This window comes from Periophthalmus magnuspinnatus, chromosome 10 (assembly GCF_009829125.3).
Source record: "Periophthalmus magnuspinnatus isolate fPerMag1 chromosome 10, fPerMag1.2.pri, whole genome shotgun sequence".
Lineage (NCBI taxonomy): Eukaryota > Metazoa > Chordata > Actinopteri > Gobiiformes > Gobiidae > Periophthalmus > Periophthalmus magnuspinnatus.
Genome location: NC_047135.1, coordinates 5478242 through 5500765, shown reverse-complemented (window position 1 = coordinate 5500765; position 22524 = coordinate 5478242). Strand labels below are relative to the sequence as shown.

The following is a 22524-nucleotide window of genomic DNA, read 5'->3' as shown; positions in this document are numbered from 1 at the left end:
CACAGCTCAGAACTCTCTTTGGTTTAAATGTAAACTTCAAAGTAAAAACAAACAGTCTTTGAGTTTGTCTTCAGTTCACACAGCTCCAGAGGCGACACATGACCAGGATGTGCACATTTACACTCAAGCGCCACAGAGTCACCACAGTCCGACCACATCATTGTACACACACACATAGCCCCACTGATGCAAATGTCCCCAAACAAAACCCACACAAGAGGTGCTATACATTTACATGCACGCAACTCAGTCTTGCTGTAAACCGACACACCTTCCAGGACACTCCCCTCCTCCTCCTCCTCATCCTCCTATACTCTGGAACTCACTCCCTCCACACGCACTGCTGAAACTACTTAGAAATGTTTTTAGAAGTGATTTGAATTTCTGTTTAAACTGGCCTTTAATCCACCTCACCACTCCCATGTTTGTGTGCGCATATGTGTCTGTGCATGACTGTGTCCTTTGTGTTATAGTGAAGCACTTTTGGCTTTGGGTGTTTTGAAAAGTGCTATACAAAATCAAAAGTATTATTATTTATTATTAAACAGAAGTCCAGAAATCACTCAGAGCTTTCTAATCCATTGCTCTGAATTTACAAATTAAGGAAGTTGCTTGATTTTCTAGCAACAAAATCATCAATGTGTGCATGTTACTATTGTATGACTATTGAATTGGTGGTTTCTTTTTAAATACATTCTGAAGGTCTCCCGATTGAACACACCCGACATGTCATCAAATTATTCCAGTGTAAAAGTGGCTATGGCTCCTTATATTTTCCCAGCAAAGCAGCAAACTTTGAGGATGAAGTGTTTTTATGGCAAGAAAAAAAAAGTCACTTTTATCTGGGTCATAATAACAAGAAATAAACATAGCATAGAATTTGGTTAGAATCTGCCCTGTTAGCCATGTCTGTGTAATCCCTCTGACGTCCAGGAATGGCCATGTTAGATACAGGAACATAGAGAGAATATTTATTAGCCAGGGCATATGATTGATACTCAACTTCCTATTTGAATAAAGAACAGATGGAATGTCTCCGTGTGCATTGTCTGTAGCCACATTAAAATATCTTTGGAATGATTTAAAGGTGGAAAGAAACATCCACGAGCCAAAATGTGTTCTCCAGATATCCGCCTATCAACCATGCAAGTCTCTTTTAACAATGCACACTGCAAACTAATGCCTACAAATCTTCGATCAGAAGTGGAAAATATTCTTACATAACTTGGAGTAAAGTTAACTTGGAACCAATGCTGGAAAGTCTCTAAAAAATTCATGAATTTCACTGTTTATACTTTCGCCCTTTGGCTGCAAGTTCATCATCAGCCAGAGTACAGAGTTTGGGTTTTAACAGTACAGCATGTTTACACCAGTGAATCGGAGCCGAGGGGCTAGAATGCACTGAAGGAATGTCCCTGGCATATGTTCAACTGAATTAATAAACAAATAAGACATCGGTGTTTATAGGCACCAAAAAAAGACCCAATAACATGAGTAAATTACTTAAGACATTTAATAGCTCTGTGTAGCAAACAGCATGTGCATTACTCCGTATACATTAAGCAATTTTCAACAAAGGATCTATTCAAATACAATTAAAAAAAATCAACTGTAAAAATTCACATAGAAAACATCTCTTAAAAATGAACAAATGGAATGTCGAAGTTGTTTCCAGTGAAGTCCGGGAATCATATTTATTATTTATTTAGACAATTAGAGTTGGATAAAGCACACCCAGAATAGCACAGACTGTAAATGTGCCTCACAGGGCTCCAGTGCAGGCACAGCACAGTAAATGGGTGATTATGGTTTTGTTGGGTGCAGCCACTTTCTCTTACAAGTTCCCAAACATGAAAATGGAAACCTGTAAAAGTTAACACGCCGACTTCCTATGACTTAAAATTAAGCTTGTGAGAATGGCTTTCATTTGCTGACAGATATTACGCCATATGGAAGGTCTTTGATGTGTTTTATGTTCGAAACCAGCAGCCAGACAAAGACCGCAAAAGTCCACCCAGTGCTATTTAAACATTCTCAGTGTGTGGGTTAAACACATTCATTTTTGCATAGGAGAAGGCAGCGGACGTGACCATTAGGTAAAGAGATTTAGAACCAACCATGTCAACATTGGTGTATGTTGATCACGGAGAAAGTCCGACATCAGCGGCCAGCACAGCATTTTTAGGATTTTAAAGATTTTGAGTGCACAAAACACAGACATTTAGACAGACACGTAGACTTGTCTCAGCAGTTTTCGGGCAATTTCAAGTGTGCAACATTACCACAGAGCTGCTTGGGAAACCTAACATTTATGACAGCATCCATACAGTAATGAGACACTGACATAGACAAACTTTATGTGCACACAAGTCATTTTAGTGGCTTATATTACACATTCATAGACTGAGACGCAGGAATGCAGTTGGGTTGCTAAGAACACCCTTTTAAATGCTATTTGGTTAAGTCTCCCTTTTCCAGTCATCTGTACTTGCTTTTCCCTTTTCAGGTTTATATTGGGAAATGAACTAAAGTTTGTCTCATTAAAAATACAAAGTGGTTTTAAAATAATCAAAATATGTGTTTTGATCTGCCCATAAAAATAACCTATAGAGACCAGTGAAACAAAAGCACTCCTGAAACACCCAGGTGAAACAAATATAATATTTCCTTGGTTGGCACCATGATAGAGAAAAATAAACAGTGTGTCTTACGAATACATATGAACAGGCCTGGTCCATAGTTTGAAGCAGGGGCTAAAATGGACCAAATCACAGCTCTTGGCCAAAATACAGAAAGTGAAATGTCAAGGCGGCCATCTTTGGATGTGTCCAAAATGCCCTTTTAAATTCAAAACAAAATTATAGACATGGTCAACAGAACAAGACAAATGGGAAATAAAGAATGAAATTGGCATACCCTCTCTGGCCGCATTATTAGGTAAACCTGTTATAGATGGACAATATGTTACAATCAAAGGAAGCAACCCATGTGTTTAGTCCAGAGACATGTGAAAGAATTAATTGGTAACAGTGATTTTGATATGGCATTGTTAAGGCTTGAGATGGTGTTAATTAGCCTTAATAAAGCATGAACAAAGTCTTAATTCATATGAGCACCTTGTTTATTAAGAATGATTCCGTCTTAGTAACTTAGTAGCTTTGTACTAAATCAAAGCTACTAAGTAAGTTAATTAAGAAGTTACAGAGCTTCAATGATTTTAATTTACTATGAATGAACTCTTGTCCATGCATTAGACTTTAATTAAAGTGTAGTTATTATAAAGCGTTACCATTGAATGTTTGGGGATTGGAAAAAAAACATATGAAGTGAGTTGGCCTTTTGAGGAGGAAAGGAAGAGCTGATGCCAAAAGTTAGAGAACAGTCAAACAAGTTGATGGAGATAATAAAAATGATTGTGTATTGATTTGATAGACAGACGTTTTGTGATACAAAATAAATAACAGGTGTAGCTAATAAAGTGATCAGTGAGTTTATCACTAATTTTGTTTCCCCAACACAAAACCGTTCTCTACTGAGTTTAGATTGGTATTGGCCCCTGCAATAGCAAAACCTTGCACTTGAAAGCACTGTCCATGCAATCAAATATTTAATTGGACCGAGAAGGGACAGCCTCCAGAATATCCTCTAAAGATTCAGACGATTCAACATTTGACTCCTCTGTGTCGTCTAGCCGTTGCTTTTTTGTGGGGAGTTTACTCTGTGTGGGCGTGTCTTCCTGCATCAGCTCCTTGGCCAGGATGTTAGTCATTGCATGGCCAGCTCTTCTGTGGTTGGCTAAGAAACACCACAACAAATTATTGTTAGTGTCTTTGATATGAGTAAACAAAACAAGTCAACATTTTCACTACATTGAACACTGACGTTTCATTCTCATGCAAAATCAACCACATCAACTCATTAACCAGCATCAACTTAAATGCATGGAGGATGCATTGAGTGTCCATGGTTTAACATCCAAATGACTTTGTAGTAGTGGTGTATGCGTATGTGTGTATGTGAGTATATGTGTGTGGATTACTGTGAAATCTGGAGCATGTCAGTACTCATGTCAGATTAGACCTGCTCTGCCCTGATCTTCATAGACAGAAAGAGAAAATGGAAAGAAGGGTGTGGCGTTAAGATCAAATGGAGAAATAAAAGGACGGTTAAAGTAATGGGAAACTATGTAGGATCAGGGATACTATGAATCATGCTGTGGGAGGATTAGGTAAACTGAATCAGAAGGAGGCTAACATGGATAGAGAGAGAGAGAGAAAAAAGAGGATTTGAAAAACAAAGTGTGTGACAGTGTGTGCCCTCAGGATGCTGTTCTAATACGGTTCTACCTCCTTTCAGTGATGCTCACTGTCCTCCTACGCTACATCCAACTCCCTCCCTCTCTTCAGTGAGTTTCATTTTGCGGTGTGCAAGGACAGCTGTGCCGTGGCTGCCATTTTGAATTATATAGGTCAGTGGGAGATTGTATTTGTGTGTTCGCTCTTATCCTGCTGGATGTTAAGAACTCTTGAGACGTGCAGCTGTGACATGAATAAATCATTAATATAAAACATACATGATGAACCACACACATTTAAAAATGTGTGAGTAGCAACAAAGAAAACACATTCTGTATTCACACAATGCAAACCAGTACATGACACATGCAAATGATCCACAGAGACACAACCATAAAACCACTCGGATAGTTAAAGGTGCAATACGTGACTTTTCTGGTAGAAGGGGCAGTGCATGCTTCTCTCCATGGAGATGTTATTGATTTGCCTGGAATGTTCCACAGTATGAAATTAAACTTATCATTCAATCAGGTAGTGCCACTAGGCCAAGTTATAAGTTAGATGAGTGGAGAGGGGACTCTGCTTACAGAAAGAACTTTTGACACCTGTAATAAAATAAATGCAACATGGACACATTTAATGTTATTGTGTGGAAAATTCCAGACAAAATAATAACATTTCCACGGAGACAAGCAAATGGAATATGACCCTCCAGAAAAGTCAGATAGTGTAGTACACTTTAAAAATATACAAATATTTTTCAAATACATATGATGCAACAAAAAGGCCATGTCCACACCTGCAAGCTTTCACTTTGGTAATTAACAGGTGATACTTGCACATCTGTATTACAATAGCTAATGTGAATTAACATAACTTATGTTCAATGAAAAAAAAAATCTAAAGGCTTGATTAAGTCTATCCTCATTCTAAATGTTATGCTGGTTCAGTGAAAACAAACTGGTGTGGATGTAGCCGAATCGGAAGTTACCGATCAGGTCTCCAGAATTAGCTGTGACAAAGAGACAATAGAGTCTGGGGAGAGAGGGGAGACAGGGGAGAGAGGTAGATTAAGAGAGGTTCACAGTTTAACAGGTGTCTGTGAGAGGAGCCCAGCACAAGTGTCACATTATCACTTTAACACTTACTCAGTTCATTGTTCATGTCAACATGTCTCCCTGCCTAAAAAGTCCATCTTTAGACATGAACTAAGTTACATAATGACCTATACATTTACAGTATTTATAGCAGTGGTTCTCAAGCTAGGGGTTGGGAGCTCCTGGTGGTTGCAAATAGATTCCGGGGTCTCCAGATGTTATTGGGAAAAATTTTAAATGTATACAATGGATTAAACAAGGCTTGACACCATTTAAATGCAGTGCATGAATGTATCTAGGCATATGTCCTGAAAATAAAAGCAAACATTAGATATAAATCTAGTTTAACATTTTGCGAGTAGCAATTTTTTTGTTTGGGGGTTACAAAATGCCAACAGACATTATGATAGGGTTCCCGACTGAAAAAGGTTGAGAACCACTGATTTACAGTACAGTGACAAGCCTAAAACAGTTAACACAAAAAAAACGTTGAACCGTTGAAACCGTTGTTGAGACATTTAAGTGAAAAGACATTTAAGTGTATTTTCACCATGAATAAAACTTTGATTGTTAATGGATATATCCATTGACATTTGAGCTTGAAGGAAGCAATACAAACCCCAGTTTGCAATAATATTATTTAAGCAGGGTCTCAATGGTAGAGTGAAAATATATCTGTGATAAGAGTATAGGTGTACAACAGGCCCCTAAAATGGTGTGTTTTAAGAGAGTAAATATTTTTCAAGTGTTGTTCGGCAAGACAGACACAAATTCAGAGTCTTGGCAATTACACCTACTGCTGCAGCTGAGGCTGGACACAGAGGCAGCCATGTTTGTTAGTGTTAAAAGCAGCTACTGTATAGAACAGGTACGACATAATGGTGGGTATGAACGCTGAAAGCGTGCTCAGTTTAGTAGAGACTAGTATCGCCATCCTCAGGCCACACTGTGAAACTGCGGCTGTGCACCGAAGCACTGTGGGAAAGGCTGACGTCACTCTGCCCTTCTATTGGTGGAAGCATCTCTGTCCTGCTTTTATTATCCTCACTGCATTTCTTGTTTATGGAGCCGGTAAAGGCATGATTGAGGTGGTCTGTGGGTGTGGGCATCTGTGGGAGCACTACCATGTTTCAGACTCTTTCTTCAGAGCAGACGGGGAGCAGGGCAGCGTGTGCCTCTTTTGTTACTCTCCTTTTTATTTCAGAGCCCTGTTGTGATTGGAGCTTTGTCCACCAGTTGCTGCTGTGATTGGTGGTTTTAGTGGAGGTCATGACCCAGCAGATGGGTCTATTGCCAGTCTCTGGGCATGGCATGCCTCCACACAGACACATGTGGCTTCAAAGGGTGTATTGTGCCCAATGAGGCTAATTGACCCATACCGTTAAAGGGTTTAAAGAGCACACTGGCAGAGAGTGAAATCAGATTTAAAACAGTGGGGTTTTAGGAAGTGCATGCCACTGAACAGCACTAAATGTGGATGCATAAATCTATGCATGGGAATGCAGAGTCCATTTGTTTCAGTAATGAAATGCGAGCATCTGGTGAGCGTGTTTTGTCTGCCCAATGCACTGGGCACCTCCACGCAGTCTGCTCACTTTACTTAGACTGTGGGGAAGTCAAAGGTCAGGGGGTGTAGGCAGCACAGCCTCGTGGCTCTGCATTCAGCCCTGTTGCTTTGACACAAAGAGCATGACAATACACTCAACAGGACAGCAATAGTCTTTTAAAACCATGTTGGTGACGTTTCAGTCTCCACAGCTGTGCACAGAAACCACATTCTGTTTATCATGCTTATGACAGTGGAAAAACTTGTAAGTTAGTCCTTTGTTAGTAACTTTTATTTATGCATTTGTGTAATTTTTCTGCTACAATTATGCTTAATAAAGCATTATTGGTACTTGTCCAATTGCATGTAATAGATTTAAAGCTGCTGCTGTTGCAGAGTAATGGTACATGTGGTTCATGTTGTTAAACAGATTCATGTGAAACTTTTTTTCTTCGAGGTGGCAAAGAATTCTGTCACATTCCAGTGTTATGTACATATAGCAAAACATTGGCCAAGTGGGTTTCTGCTTTGATTATTTTTTTCATTGGATTTTTATTACTAGTGTTTGTGTGCATGCACACTTTATTTTCTTAAAAGCATAATAGCATAATAACATCTACCTTGAGAAGCATCTTAATTTATGAAAATATAACATTTGCATGACAAGTAGTCCAAACATTTATATGAAATTGCTCCATTATATCTGTGTTAACAGTGGCAACAGCTTTCCATTGTATAAAGTAATTTAGCTGTGTAAGAGGTGAAATCACTTTACTGCTATGCTCACAATAATCCCTGTAATGTTTTAATAGAAATGGTTAATACAAGGAAAACAGTAATTCACCATTTAGAAACGCAGCGTCCCATATTGCCTTAAACTATTACAGCGATGAGGTAGGGGCATTAGTGGCCTCAGTGGGGCCTGAAAACACCCAGAAACAGAAGCCAGTCAGCACAAACTCTGCCAACTCTGCCATTTTCAGAGCCCCGATTAAACTAAACAACTCACACAAAAGAGTAACACTGTGTGGCTGGTACAGGATGTTACAATGGTGCAGACTTTAGCCATAGTGTTGGTAACATACGACTTATAAAACATAAGGAATGTTAAAAGGCAATGTAAGTGTGTAGACAAGTCACAGCCCTTCAAAAACAAGAAATAACAGGGGGCAGTGAGAGGACAGAGTGGAAAAGCTGAGCAAAGCTTCAGAGTTGTTGTTTTTTTTCTTTTCACCAAACACAGGCTCCAGAAAAAATCTTTTCATTTTGTCTCATGAACACATGGTTTTGTATTTCCTGTGAAGATTGTGAGGTGGCCAGACACTAAAATGTGTGACTGACAGAATCCTGCAGTGAGGCCCTCTTTAAACACTTTTCCCTTCCATACATGTACTGGATGAGTTGTACTGGCATTGTATTTGAGACAAAACACACCTGTGTTCCTTTGTAAATGCTGGAAAATCACAAAATGGAGGGCAGAGATTTCTTCATCCCCAAATGATTCCCTGAACAAAAGAAAGTCTACCCCCTGGTCATGGTCTTTACACTGTGAGCACTGCTACACATCTGGCTTCTATTGAGAGGGATTGGGTTGCACCACTGCCCTGTTATGTGTGAATGTTGAACCCACACAAGGCTCACACACACGAGCATACACACTTTGAGCCCACGTTTCCCTCCCTCTCTTAGTAATGGGCATGGCACACTTTCCCGCTCACAAGGCCAGGCTACATACCAGTTGTTAAAGAGTATCATGTTACAAAGTTACTACCACTATTCTGACACATTCTTCCATGTTAAGTTTTAGGGGGCACAGAATGAAAAGATAAAAAGGAATGACAGGCCTACAAAACAAATAACACCAAATTCAGTCTAACATGAGCCAAAACTTGGAATAAACTAAAAGGAAAACAGGCCTAAACTAGGGTCTAAACATGGACTAAAACAGGACAAATTCTGTTTTAAAATGGAACCAGTAAAATAAGGAAATCAGATCCATTTGTTGTCTAAAGCAGGACTCCCATCTCTATAGTTACACAGCGAGGTTACCCAATACAGTTAAGTAGGACTTGTGGTGGATATGATGATCGCAAACAAAGGCAATAATAATAAAACAAACTTTGTTGTATGCTAAAAGTCAAACCAATTGTGGCTTATTTAATGATGTATATATTTGGAACATTTATGGCTTCAATTTTTCCATAAGCATATTTTCTGTTTTTATTGTACGCTACCCCCTCCTACTGAAAGCTATGACTAACTATTAGCAACCCTCTGAGCCATGCAACAGATGGATCAAAGATGAGATTTAACTAAAACAAATCTGGTGTTTGGACAAAAACACCACAACCAAGAGGTACAGGAGTGTTGGCTTACGCTTTACCCCCAATGATTTCATAATGATTTCATAAAAACTAATAATTTTCATACTATGTGGGGTTATTTGGGATTTAAATATATTAAGCTAATCAAGTTTAATTCAGATTTGTGTTAGCATTAGTAATTACCTGCTTGTCTTGGTCCCCTCTTCCTCCTGAAGGCAGCTCCGGACTGTAGCGCCTCCAACAGACCATCCATGATGCCAGTCTCATCTCCCTCTGTAAACACAGCACAGATGTTATCAATCACAAACACCAAACACCAAATCAAACCAGTCCGGGCCCTCAGAACTCGGCATACAAGACGCCAAGCTATTTTTACGACCATGTTATTTTAAATCACAACTACCCATATGTGTCACTCTTTTCCAGTCTGAAGAAATAATGAGTAGTTTTGATAAATGTCCCAGGCTCATTCACACACACCAAAACACACGTGACCCCATGTGTTATTTACTACCACGTGGCCTTGTTGGAATATCAGATAAATTAACCCAGATAGGCAGTGACCCATTTCAGCAAACATCAGCGCTTAGGGGCAGCACTCATTCACTTAGCTTTGTGAGGAGGGACACGCCCACTCAACATCTCTAATGTAAATACTGAATGAGTGTTTGGCGCCCCATAATTGCCGACCAATTACACGTTACGAGAAAGTTACAGCCCTGTCATAGTAAGGTTTGAAATGTGATGAGCAAAAATATGCATGATTGCAAACAGGAAATATCACTAAGCCAGGGATGTCTGTGGGAGATTGTGAACCTCCCCGTTATTGTACTGGTACTATTTTACAAAATGTGTTCAGACCAGGACCCAAACTCAATTATACCCTTTCCATCGAGTGACAAACTCGGTTTCAGAGAAGTAAAGAATCTAACAACACTTTGTTCTATGTGAGTGAAGACAACTTTTTAACAGAAAAAAACAGTTTCACCTGCATTTAAATATTGTGTTTATTTGAATTGGGGTATATTGAACTGTAAAATGTTAATGCAACCTTTGAACTGTACATAAAAAAATAGAGACTAATTATTTATCACATTTATGAAACTTAATCATAACTTTCAGTTTTGTGCTTTCTCTCTGTTAACACCATTATTGAAAGTAAACAAACACTCATGTATTTAAAGGCACACTATGTAAGTTTTCAGGTGGGAAAAGGTTCTGCCTGGGATGTTCCACAATATGACATCATACGGTTACAATAAATAAAAAAAATCTGTATTGAGGAAAATCATACAGTTTATATTGTTTATTTAATTTGTTTGTATGTGCAGTTGTAAATCAGGAGACAGGCTTTGGTCCACACGTGATGGCCACTGCTGTGAGTTAAGTACGAGGTGTCATGGCGGCTTTGTGGGGTAAGAAAGAGTGTGGTGGCTGAGCTCTGGGGCAGATGGTTTTCATTATTTCTATGTAAACCTGAACACAGACAGAGGAGAGGGGGCAGTAGGCGGGACTAAAGGTTTATGTTGTCACTGACCAGCCTCCGCAGCACAGGCGTACTCCTTGCTAACACAAACACATACCATATATTTAATCCTGAAAGTTAAGCCATGGGGCAGATGGTGTGCGGTCACGCCTCTCACGCCACAGTCTCCACAGAGCGCTCCTAAATCTTTCATGGCTCAAATACGCCCCTCATTGTTCACATCTGGAACTGCACACTGGCAGCAAATAATGTAGGGCATGCTTTCAGTCCAGAGGAAACACATCTGGCACAATTCCACAATAACTAATCACATGGTGTGCTTAAACCACTGGAGTTAGCACAGAGACACAGAAACCTACTTGTGTTAAAAGGCTGGAGGACATAGACAGACCCAACAATGACCGCACTGTACGTTTCAGGATATATCGACACATCTAAAATAGCAGCTCTGTAACAAATAGTTATAACGTGGTTGCTTTGAACAAAATGTCTTTTAAGGAAAATAAATTGATCACATGTGGACAATTATAGCCAAGTTATTGCCTGAGGTTAAGCCTGTAAATAACCTGGTTTGTTATTATGAAAACACTACAACTCAATATTTTATAAAGTAGTGTGGAAAATGAACTTGTTAATAATATTACATGTTATACAGGTCACAATATAATTGTAAAAACAAAATCATAACTGAACAACATTTACAGCATCTATAAATGTAAAATATATCTGGCTGTTAATGACATTTTAATTTCACTTAAGTTTGTTTTCATAAGATAACCATATACTAGAGTAACAGTGAGCTATTAGACAATGTGAATGAAATTGAATAAAGGATATCCTGATTATTTGGTCATGGTGTCAATATTTGTGAATAATATTTGCTAAAAATTTACAAAGTGACATCCTTAAGTGAGAAGATATTTTCCTCAGGTTATATATTTCTATAAGACATTCCAGAGCTTAGACTGGAGAATCCAATAAATTGAGACAGATTAATTAGTGTAAAAGGATTAGGCTAAGAGCATTTAAGATGTCTGTATTAATCCCATTTAGCATGAAGGCTCGCACTGACCTCTTCTGATGTCTGTTTGTTTACACAGATATTAGGAATCACAAAACTCCATACTGAAATGTAGTATATGAAAATAATGAATTGTTGCTAAGTACATATATGTGCGTATGATTGTTAAGCACTGTAGCTTTAAATCACTGCGGTTAGATTTCAGGGTCAGCAGTGTTGTGTCCTCTGAAGTCTGCCTTTCTCCTCTCCCTCACTCCACTAAGAGCATGCACATGCACACACACATTTAAATCCCCCTGAGAGCATCTGCTGCTTGCTCTATATCTTTACCCTCCCCCACATCACTTACCCTACAAACTGAAAAATAGAGCAAGAGCACTCCTAGTGGCCATTCCCAGACCAGCAAATCTGCGGCTTGGTCAATCCCACAGGCACACACCCTTTTCCCAGACCACAAGCAGTACCATCTTACAGAGAGTAGCGACACCTAGTTGCAACATGAGGAAAAGCACTGACTGTGTTGTGTGGGGCAGTGTTTAGATATATTACTATGATAAACAGTTTCCAGCACATAGGGGATAATTAAAGTGACTCAAAGGCAGCTGGTGACTGTCGGGACAAGGGAGTGGCACTAAACTTAAAATAAACTCTGGAAAAGTTGGACAATAGATGGAACTTCATAACTTTGAATAAAGTCAAATATCTCCTAAACAAAGTCTCTAAAGTTGTTCAATTATAACTAACTACTATCACATGCCCAGAACATTTATGTGATAAGTGAGGGCAGATGGGGTGAGTGCCTGTCTGTCTAAGTCACACAGGAATGCCAAGGCCAGGAAACACAAATACCACTGCTATATACGTTTCAGCACAAGTGATGTATTGGTGTAAAAGTAGGCGCAGTAGCACTCAGCCAGTATGTAATGTGCCTGTGAATGAACTGACAAAAACAATAATATTAAGTGTATAAAGCAGCAGAGGTTGTATTCAAAACAGCCTTTGTGTAATTGCTGTGGAGTATGGAGGTTAAACAAATCCAAAACAAAGAGCAGGTCTGAGTTGTCTGGATTTGTGTATGAGACAATTTAAATGGGGGTTGTCAAATAACCCCAGGCCACAGGCAGTCAAATATGCCACCTGTATGTAAATGTCCTCTAGCCCACTAACGTCTGTAAACATCAAACCTGAACATGAAATCTGACTACCCAATTCACAGAGCTTCAGTCTGTTTACTAGGAGTAGAGATTTGGACTTTTAAGTGTTCTTTAAATAAAAGAAGTGAAAAGGGGGGAAAAGGAGAAGAGGCCAGCTGGAGCATGGAGGTCTGGGACAATGGCCAAAGAACTTTGTAAAACTATCACAAGCTAGACACACACAAAGTCTTTATTCCCAGTTGCACAAACACACATTGCACAAACTTATTTTGCTCCTAAAGTGACGGAAAAGGGAAAATAAAACTACCCCCTTGGTTTTCCTAACACACATGCAGAGTGCTGAGGCTGTGGCAAATTTGGACTGCGGAGGAGTCCCAAGAGAGCCCAAGTGGAGCCAGAGAGAGGAGGAATGCACAAAAAAGTAGGTCAGCATCGAAGGAGGAAAGTTTGTGTGTCTGTGGGCTGCACTGTGTATATGGGGATAAGAGCTTCTCAAAGTGTGACTATAACACTGTTAAACACACTGTGCCACTCTCAGCTTTAGATAGGAACCACGCTTTTGGGGAGATTTAGACTTCCTTTGGCTTCTCTTTCAAAGTCACAAAATCCCTCATGCATTTCTGAAGTGAAAAGAGGTCAGGCAATTTGTTGGATCCCTCCACAAAAGTTTCATTGTTGTTTCTCCACCGAAGCACGGGTCATCAACATTTGATTAACTCTGGGTTATAAATCCTGCTGACTTTTTCCTTCATACACACATCACAAACACACACATCTGCTGTAAAACTGTGGGCTGTGACTGCCCCCAAAAGGACAGAGCAGGGAATGCAGAGAGAGTGTGAGAAGTAAACAGGGGTGATGTAGCCATACTGACCTGCATTGATGTCTAAGAGCTGGCTCCTCTTCAGTTTTTCCTCCTTCTCCTTCTCGGCCTTTTCTCTCGCCAACTTGGCTCTCTTTATCTTCTCCTCAGACTCTTTCCTCTTCTGGTTCTCCTTTACAGCTTGCTGGAAAAAAGCCAAAACATTATACACAATTAAACAACATGCAAGTAATACATATTTTAACACAAACTGGAATTTAACAGAGTATAAAATGATGCTATGATCAACTAGTCAGCACTTGAATTAAAGGTGCACTATGCAACTTTTCTGATGAATGGTCAACCATCTGACTGTCTCCATGGAAATGTTATTTCTTTGCCTGAAATGTTCCACAATAATAAGACTTATCTATCTTGCAACTGTTAAAATACAAATGTTTTTAGCCTCTTCACAGGTCAGAATTTTAATTTGGCCTGGTGAAGTCACCGTTAATGAGTAATTACCCTAAATAAGCAGTGGCCTATAACAGACTGTAATTAAAAGTTCAGAGCATGACTTTGTGCTGCTGTGAGACCGCAGGTGAGGTGTAAAGTAAAAATATGTCAAAGATTATAATCTATTATTGTGTCTAAACAAGCACAGTTGTACCTTTCATGTTTTTCTCTTTGATCTATTATGTTTGTGCTTTTACTGCAGCTGCCTCCAGTATTCATCTAAAAATAGCAAGCCTTGCACCTGTTCTTAATCACTTACTTACCTGGAACATGTTTATGAATGTTTTGAGGTCTCCAAAAAACTCCTCCACTGAGATTTTTCTGGGGTCAAAAACAAAATAATTGCCCAGGTCTGTGTACTGTTTATCCATGTTCTTGTGCATCAGGTCCAGTTTCTCATATTGTTCCTGAGCAGTCCCGACAAAACTGTGATTCCATTGCATTAAGGAAAATACACTTAATTTAGATGAAAATAGAACACAGCCTCATTTCGACCCTAACTAAGATGTGCGTTTACAATACATCTGTACTACAGCAAAACAAACTATACTACTAATACATGAATACTATTACATGAAAATAATTTGTGTATCACCTCTTTACTCTAATATTTAAGCGCAGATTTAGACTTATTATAATGTGACAAGACTGATGCTAATGTGAAGGATATAGATAACTTCTCCGCAAACTGATCCTTTTCATTTTGTGGCGGAGGGAAAGTTTCCAGGTCTTTCTGAAGGTTTTTGATCTGGCGACCCATAAGCTCTAGGTTCTTCTGAATAGTCTCTGCAGATACTGGAGAAAGAAATGGGAGAAGAGGTGAAATAAACAATACAACACACACTTGTGCACATATATAACACAACATTTAGTAATGCAATAGAAGACATAAGCCAGAGACCGTTGAGGACTCCAAATTATTAACAATGCAATAAAGATTGCCTGTGCAATCCTTCAGTCATCCAGGTAGGTTACAGAAAATAGAATTCTCTCAACTGGAAAAAAGGTTTTAAGAGTGAATACATTTCGCTACTCACTCTGCTTTATCAGAACTGAAGAAGCTACTTGGATGAGTGGCGAAACAGTCATTCATTCTCTTAAAAACTTTTCTACTGATGACAGTTTGATGACATTTTTTTGTGAAAAGGGTCTACTTCAGTTGTATTTGTACCTCTGCTGGCCTTCTCCACATGAATGAGCTCATCAGGAAAACTCATAACTTCCGGGTACTGCTCCTGACACACTTCAGCCAGGAAATGTAGCAGTGTCATTTTGAGATCTGTAGATTTGGTGTCCCGTAACTAAGTAAAAAGAAGAAAATATAGTGATACAGGTCAGGTGTAACTGTTGTTTTGGATGGCTGCATTTACCTTGCAGAGATAAGAAATTGAAAAACCGAATGCTTTGCCATTGCGAGACCCAGCGTTCATGAAGTTGCCCATGAGGAGAATAATCTGCAGCAGTTGGGAGAAGGACTGGCTTTTGGTAAGTTCCTCACAGGCTGCGGTCACAGACACCACATCAGGCTTAATGTTGTTGAGCTGCTCCTCAAACTGCAGCTTGAACAAAATGGCCTGGAGTCGAGGCGTGAGCTTCTTCACACTGGACATCTGCAAATATTAATAAAAGAAAAATGCAAATACTTCAGTCTAGTGTTTTTTTTTTTGTTTTTTTTTTTTTTCAAATGTTTCAATTAAAGAATGTTTAAGTCTATGTTAGGGTTAGTTAACACTTCATATTTCAGTCTCCTCAAATGTCTCAAATGCCTCTAGATGAGTTTAAAATATGCACTTTGAAATGAATCCTGATTTGGTGAATGTAGGTGTCCAGACAGTGACAGGATGTGTGGTCCAGGGCGACTGAAGGGGATTTTGCCCATTACTCATTTCCTCCTCCACTGCACAAGGCCCACTGTGTTTTGCAGCCTGACTCTCCCTCTATCTTAACATACTGACACTAGTAAAATGGTGCATCAATTTCCTTTCTACATCATTTACAATTTGACCTGTCTGATAACATTTGTAATGCTTTGTATGTAGTTAGTCATGTAGGAGTCAGCTGAGAGTTATACCTCCTGTTTACAGTCCTTAGATGTAAACACAATGTCCTTGTTCTTACCACAACTCCAAACTGCTCAGACTCAGCCAAATCGTCATATTCGTCCTTCATCTCGGCCAGGACACTTAGCTGCTCAGGGCTTGGGAGTTGCTTGATCAGGTTCTATGTGACAGCGAAAGAAGAAAATGTACAATTTAAAAAGATGAATATAGAATACATTAAAAAGGCACTTTACCTGAGTTTTATGGTGTTGAAAAGGTGACAAACACAACAAATTAACTTTAAATAGTTTGCAGGGGTCCAAACATATTCCTCTTTTTGTTAACACATTCCTAGCATCCACATTATTCACATATCCATATATTTAAAGACTTCATAAAGGGCTTTTCACAACTTTCTGAGCCAGAGGTGGAGTTTTACCCTCACAGTAATGCTAACAATGCCAGCCTTACCCCTTTTCTGGGGAATAAAAAATAGATGCGGACAGCACACAGTGGCCGCAATTTGACCCCAAGAGCTGCCTTTACAAAATATCTCTACTTTAAGATGTTAATAAATTCTACTTTATCTGATACAGGAAACAGTGTTTTATACCTGGACCATGGACTCTGTAAGGATCTTCTCATTAACCTCCAGGATTGCATTTTTGATCTCTTCATAAGGAAGACGAAATGATCCCAGGAAGATGGCTGTAAAAAGATTTAAGTGCATTTAATGAAATACATCTTTGCTCATTTCAAGGATCTACAGTAAAATCATTTGAGGGTAAAAAAAAAAAAAAAGGTACATACAAAGATTCTGTGCAGACTTTCCATCCAAAACTTTTAGCTCCTTAGCTTTCTTCTTCTGCATGTTCTTCTTGTCATCTCCACCATCAGGCACATTTTTGGCTAAAGATGGAAAAAGTGAAGCAACAGATTAATGATCAGGAGGAACACATCAACAGAATTAACATCCCAAAAAGGGTATGGTAACTCTTTTATAATCATAATACTTCGATTGATCTGCATCTTATTATGAGGATATACAGAATTATAAAATAAACCCAAAGGATGAGGAAGTTATACTCATATGTACACTCTGATCCAACTGTCATTAAAAGTACCGGTAATATATATATCTTGTGGGTTGACAACACTATGGTATTGTTCAAGGTCAGACAATGAGGAAAAGGGAAGAGCTCTCCTCACAGCTGCCATATGGTCTTCCACTTATGTGAGTGAGCCAGCTGCTGCTGCGTACAACATGTGCACTTTATAAAGATAGTAAGAAGAACTGATTTGAGGACAAAGAGTCTATTCCCCATCTCTGTCCACTCCTGGTCAAACAGCGCTTTGTTTTAGTGAGAGTGGAATCTGTGGACAGTCTGTTAACAAGCCAAGTGAGGCCCTTATTTCACCGCTTACCCATTCATTCAAAGCACACTCTCACAATCAGCCAGGGAGCTCAATAAGCCCCTTTGTGCCACTCCGTACAAACATCAACTCTTTATTGTCTGCAACTGTAACTCTCCTAGCTTAAGGGTTTGTAAACTTTTTATAAAGAGACAGCGTAATATTTTTTTCTAATCTTGCTTTTGAAACTGACCTCAGTGTCATCCTGGTGTAGTTATGAATTCTGATCAGTTTTGGTATAGGATAGATGAGTGCATGAAAATCATTAGAACCAATTAACTACAAAAATGTATAAATCAAAATAGTCCAAAATAATTATTCAGTTATAAACAGTATGGGCGCCAGTTGCAAGTACAGTCAAAGTTCAGTTCTTGTTTAATCAACTTTAATGTTAAACTTTAAAAATAACTCCATGGAATAACTTAAGAACCAATGTCCCTTAAAAGATTTTTTTTGTTTTGTTATTTTGATATCGGAAGTATTTTCTGTTTTATCAGGTGGAGACATCATTATGACAGGTCACTGATACTATTGTACAGAGTGTTGGAGTCATAATCACGGCTCACTAAAGGACACACAGGAAAACCAAACAGGAAGTACACCAGCACAAAGTTAAACTATCTGGAACATCTGTGAGGAAAAAACATGATCTCTTTGCACAGCACGGCACAAGCCCCACGGGAAGCAGCCTAAATGAAAATAAACAAGTGGAAATCAACATGGGGACTGGGGCCAAACACTGTTGAGTTTCTGGGGAATAAAAGACTTCCCACTGAGAATTAAAGAAACAAACTCTAGTGACGTAAATGGTGAGATGGATATCATTTTAATAAAGTGATTGAATTAATATATACGATTCATTTTGACAAAGTATAGAGGCTAGAGACTGTAAGGAGCCTAATCTCTGAGCTGTCTGCCATCTTAAATCCAGTTAGTGGGACAACCTAGAGCATCGTGTCAGTGGGTCAGCAAGCATAGGTCTCTTAACGTGGGATTGTGAGCGTGAGCATCTGTGTTACAGTGGCAGCTGCACTCCAGCCAATCAGATTGCTCGTAGGGATGTTGACATCATGGGTGATTCATAAAATGGGGTCTGGTGTGCAGATTGTAAAATGGCTGCTCTCTGGTCTCCCACATGCCGGCTCCATCCATTTATGGGCTGATGGCGCCCCTAGTGGTGAATATGTGTATTTGCCCTACTTAGCACTTAGTCATTGTGGGGGAGGTAAAGGGATGACAGAGGCAGATGAGACGAGCACATACAGACACTTTTATAAAAGAAAGAAAAGTAGGACAAACAACATTGTTATTTATCCAGCTGCACTTTGTTTACTCCTGGCACAAAAAGATACCAGAACTTCTTATATAATAATCACTACCATTCCAACCAGCACAAAAACAGTCAGTTTTCCGGGAAGCCCCTCTCCCCCCATTTTTATGCAAGCCAACAGCTGCCTGGCACTGAAAGATGATGAGGAGGAGGGGAGGGGTGTGTGTGTGGGGGGGGTGTGTGTGTGTGTACAAGTGTGTGCATGTGTGGGGGTGTGTGGGTGTGTGTGTGTGTGTGGTGTCATAAAACCAAATTCTTCCATTTCTAACTTCTGTTTTTAATTAGGAAAGGGACAGAAGAGGCAGACAGATGAAGCGGGATGGAGAGGGGGAGACTTCACAGACTCATGAGGAGCCAAGTCATGCAGAGGTCTCTGTCAATATGTAACTCAGAATGTGTGAGTGTGCACAAAGAGTGGTCTGTATCGGTCCGAACGCCCCCCCCTCCGCTAACACACTCCCCCGCACTTCTCTGCTGTTCTCCATTTCCTTAAAAGGCGAAATAATGTGCACTGGAAAAGGTGATGAGTAGCCAGCCTTGAAGCTCCAATGTGAAAAGTTAACAGTGGAGAAGGAAACAAAAGAACAAATGTATGAGAGACATGTACCCGTTTACTTTCATCTGTGACCACAACAGACAACAGGCTCACTTTTAAAAGAGTTAAGAGTATTCTTTGGAAAGAATGGCTGTACTTTTCCTTCACTTTGTTACTTTGATGCCCACTTCCTGTCGCAGCGGCGGTTTATTTTTAACCCACTAACAGCTTTCAGATGATCAGGGCCCCATTGTATATGAGAAACAGGACATGTTCAGAGCCCTCTGTTGGACAAGTTTGAGAAGAACAAAATAATTTAATAATCCAAAAACTTTTTCCCCCCACATGCAGACAGAATTCCTGAGTGAACAAGATTAAATGGAGCAGAGAAGTTATGGTTTCTACATCAACAGGCTGCAAGTTATGTGGAAAAAGTCAGACATAAACAAATCTTAAGTCAACATGTCATTATGAAGACTACCATAACTCCAGGGAAACTAAACAATGTCTTGAGATTTTGCAAATAAACAACCTTACTTTTTAAACTTTACAATTAAGAAAAATGTATTATACAAAAAAGTAGTGGAAAAGTTTGACAAAGGAGAGCACTCTTTGTCTAAAGGGTACACAATGCCCTGACAGACGGCCAGCTGTATCCCTGGTCCTTTTAAACTTTAAATGTCTAGTCTTGTGTCACCCTCTATAGCAGTGTGTATGTGCGTGCGTGCCACAATGTAAGCGTGTTTGACAGAAGGAGAATAAGAGGTTTCCACAGTAACCCCAGGTCTGAAAGAGTCCCTTCATCCTGTTTTTCTCTGTGAAAGGAAACAGGGAGAAAAGATTCCTGGCTGTGTGTATTGAAAAGGAGCAGATGGCTGGGTGCGGCAGGAGGGAGGGGGACAGGGCAGGATGTGGGACGGACATAGGCCAGGGGGCGGGTCAGTAGGAGGGGCCTGGAGCCTGCTCACATGCGCTCCCCTGGTGCATGAACAGTGCAATTGCAGCCTAATATTTATTTTGGGGGAGTCCAATTAATAAAAGTTTAAATGTATTAGGGACAGATACGCCTGTCAACTAAGAAAAAATAGGCTAAAAAACACAGAGTGTCTGAATTTTAAAATCATACATAATTTGCTTGTTTTCACAAGAAAAGTCAATTTTTATTACAGTATATACATAGAAAGATAAAAGTATGTATTGGTTTGTTATTATTATCACTTTTATTTCCTCAGTTGTATTCAAGAATATTTTGTCTGTTTCATTCTAAACTTATTGGTCATGGCAAATATTTCTTGTGTAGTTTGAAAAGTAACATTTGAGATATACCATGGAGATATACTTTAGCCATTAGTGCATTCATTTACTTGTGCATAGGCATATTGCGAATATGCAATTTAAGTATTTTATAGAACATATGAATTAAATTTGACATGTTTCTTACAGCAAAAACTGAAAAAAAAAAAGTTTGTCTTTAAAAAAGTGCCTAGAGTGTTCAATTCTTCAAGAGAACAAAATCACTCAACTTAAAATTTAAGTGTGTTATCGTATAATGTCTGTATAAAAATGTATGTAAAGTTACTATTGCATTAGTCAGTGTAATCAATTAATTTTGTATGTTTTACATGTACTTGTTGAAACTATAGGAGGCATAATGTGCGGCGCTCCAGTCAGCCAAGTTGCATTCATACGTGGAGCCACATTGCCCTCTAGTGGCGAAGTTGTGGATGACAGTCAGTGTTTGTCATTAACCTCAAGCTCACTATTTTGCATTTCTCTAGCTGTTTAACAAGAAGAAGATGACCATCTGTAATGGCAGAGGCCAAAATACATTTGTGAGAAACTAGTAAGAGGTTTGTAGAGAGCTGGAGTTTTAAGTGTGCATGGGAGAGTGCTTGTGTCTTTCTCTCAGGGCCAATCTGACCTCTCTCTGCTCTTCTGGCCATGAAGGTCTTCAGCAATGACGCACACACGGCACGTAGCAGGCTCCCTGATTAGACAGCGCACACTCATACACACATACAGGAGGATGCTGGCTGCATTGCTGATAAGGTTGCACTACAGTCAGGGCACCGACACAGCACTACCTTGAACTCAAATTCGCACTTTCTGAAAGCCCACAAACAACCCCATAAATCCCTATAGCAAATAACACATAGGACATAGGCAAGCCCGCGCCCGCAAGCACAGCACAACAACAAGAGCAGGAGAGGTGAGCCGGGGATGGTGTGCTTATTAAATCAGTCCCATATCAGCCAGTCTCCTTGGGACAGAAGAAAAGATTTACTACAGCAATTACACGGGCTAATTACAAGGAGGGGAGATAGGAGGGATTGAGGAAAAACGTACAGGGAATAAAGCAAATCGAATCAAAAGACAGAGACAACAAATAAAAGGTAGCAAACTGTGACGATGACAGCCAATAAAAGAGCAGGAAGGTGAGGAAAAGAACTTCATGACCTTGAGACAAAGGGCACAGAGGATGATTGATGAATGAAACAAAAGAGGTCTTATACAAAAGTTCAATGATTAAAACAGGGCTATGAGTCAGGCAAGATGTGAATATGTGTTTGTTATTCTAAATGTGAGTGTCCTTGACATCCACTAGGACTTTAGTGTGCCCTCTAGGGGGAGGATAGTGAATTACAACCTCAACAATGTCATTGGGTATCACTCATTTGCTGTTGTAGATTGTACATGATGCAACATTCTGAAATGTTATATGTATGAGAGTGTAGCCTTGCGGCTTGGGGATTGCTCGAGCAGATAGCTGGGTATGTAAATATCAAATATGAAGACTGACATTTGTGAGATCTACATTACCTCAACTAAACTACATTTAACAAGATGCGCAAGGAGTCAAGCACATCAATTGGATTCATTTTTGACAGTGCATTTGTAGCCTATAGGTTTGGATGTCGATTCAAATATTTGTAGAAATTCCTCATGCAGCAGAGGCTCTATACATC

General features: G+C 39.5%; 2 protein-coding genes across 2 annotated transcripts; both read right to left on the bottom strand.

Moving 5' to 3' along the window:
- Positions 1-1501: 1501 nt before the first annotated feature.
- LOC129456590 (protein diaphanous homolog 1-like) lies at positions 1502-14684 on the bottom strand. The gene is made up of 4 exons (XM_055224831.1): positions 14505-14684; positions 13798-13930; positions 9446-9535; positions 1502-3795 (listed from the first exon to the last, which is right to left on the bottom strand). Exons 1-4 carry the CDS (start codon positions 14682-14684, stop codon positions 3608-3610), a joined length of 591 nt encoding a protein of 196 aa, XP_055080806.1. The 3' UTR covers positions 1502-3607.
- Positions 14685-14845: 161 nt separating this feature from the next.
- LOC129456629 (protein diaphanous homolog 1-like) lies at positions 14846-17195 on the bottom strand. Its single transcript, XM_055225042.1, has 6 exons — positions 17091-17195; positions 16894-16988; positions 16360-16461; positions 15612-15851; positions 15413-15542; positions 14846-15036 (listed from the first exon to the last, which is right to left on the bottom strand). Exons 1-6 carry the CDS (start codon positions 17149-17151, stop codon positions 14846-14848), a joined length of 819 nt encoding a protein of 272 aa, XP_055081017.1. The 5' UTR covers positions 17152-17195.
- Positions 17196-22524: the final 5329 nt, after the last annotated feature.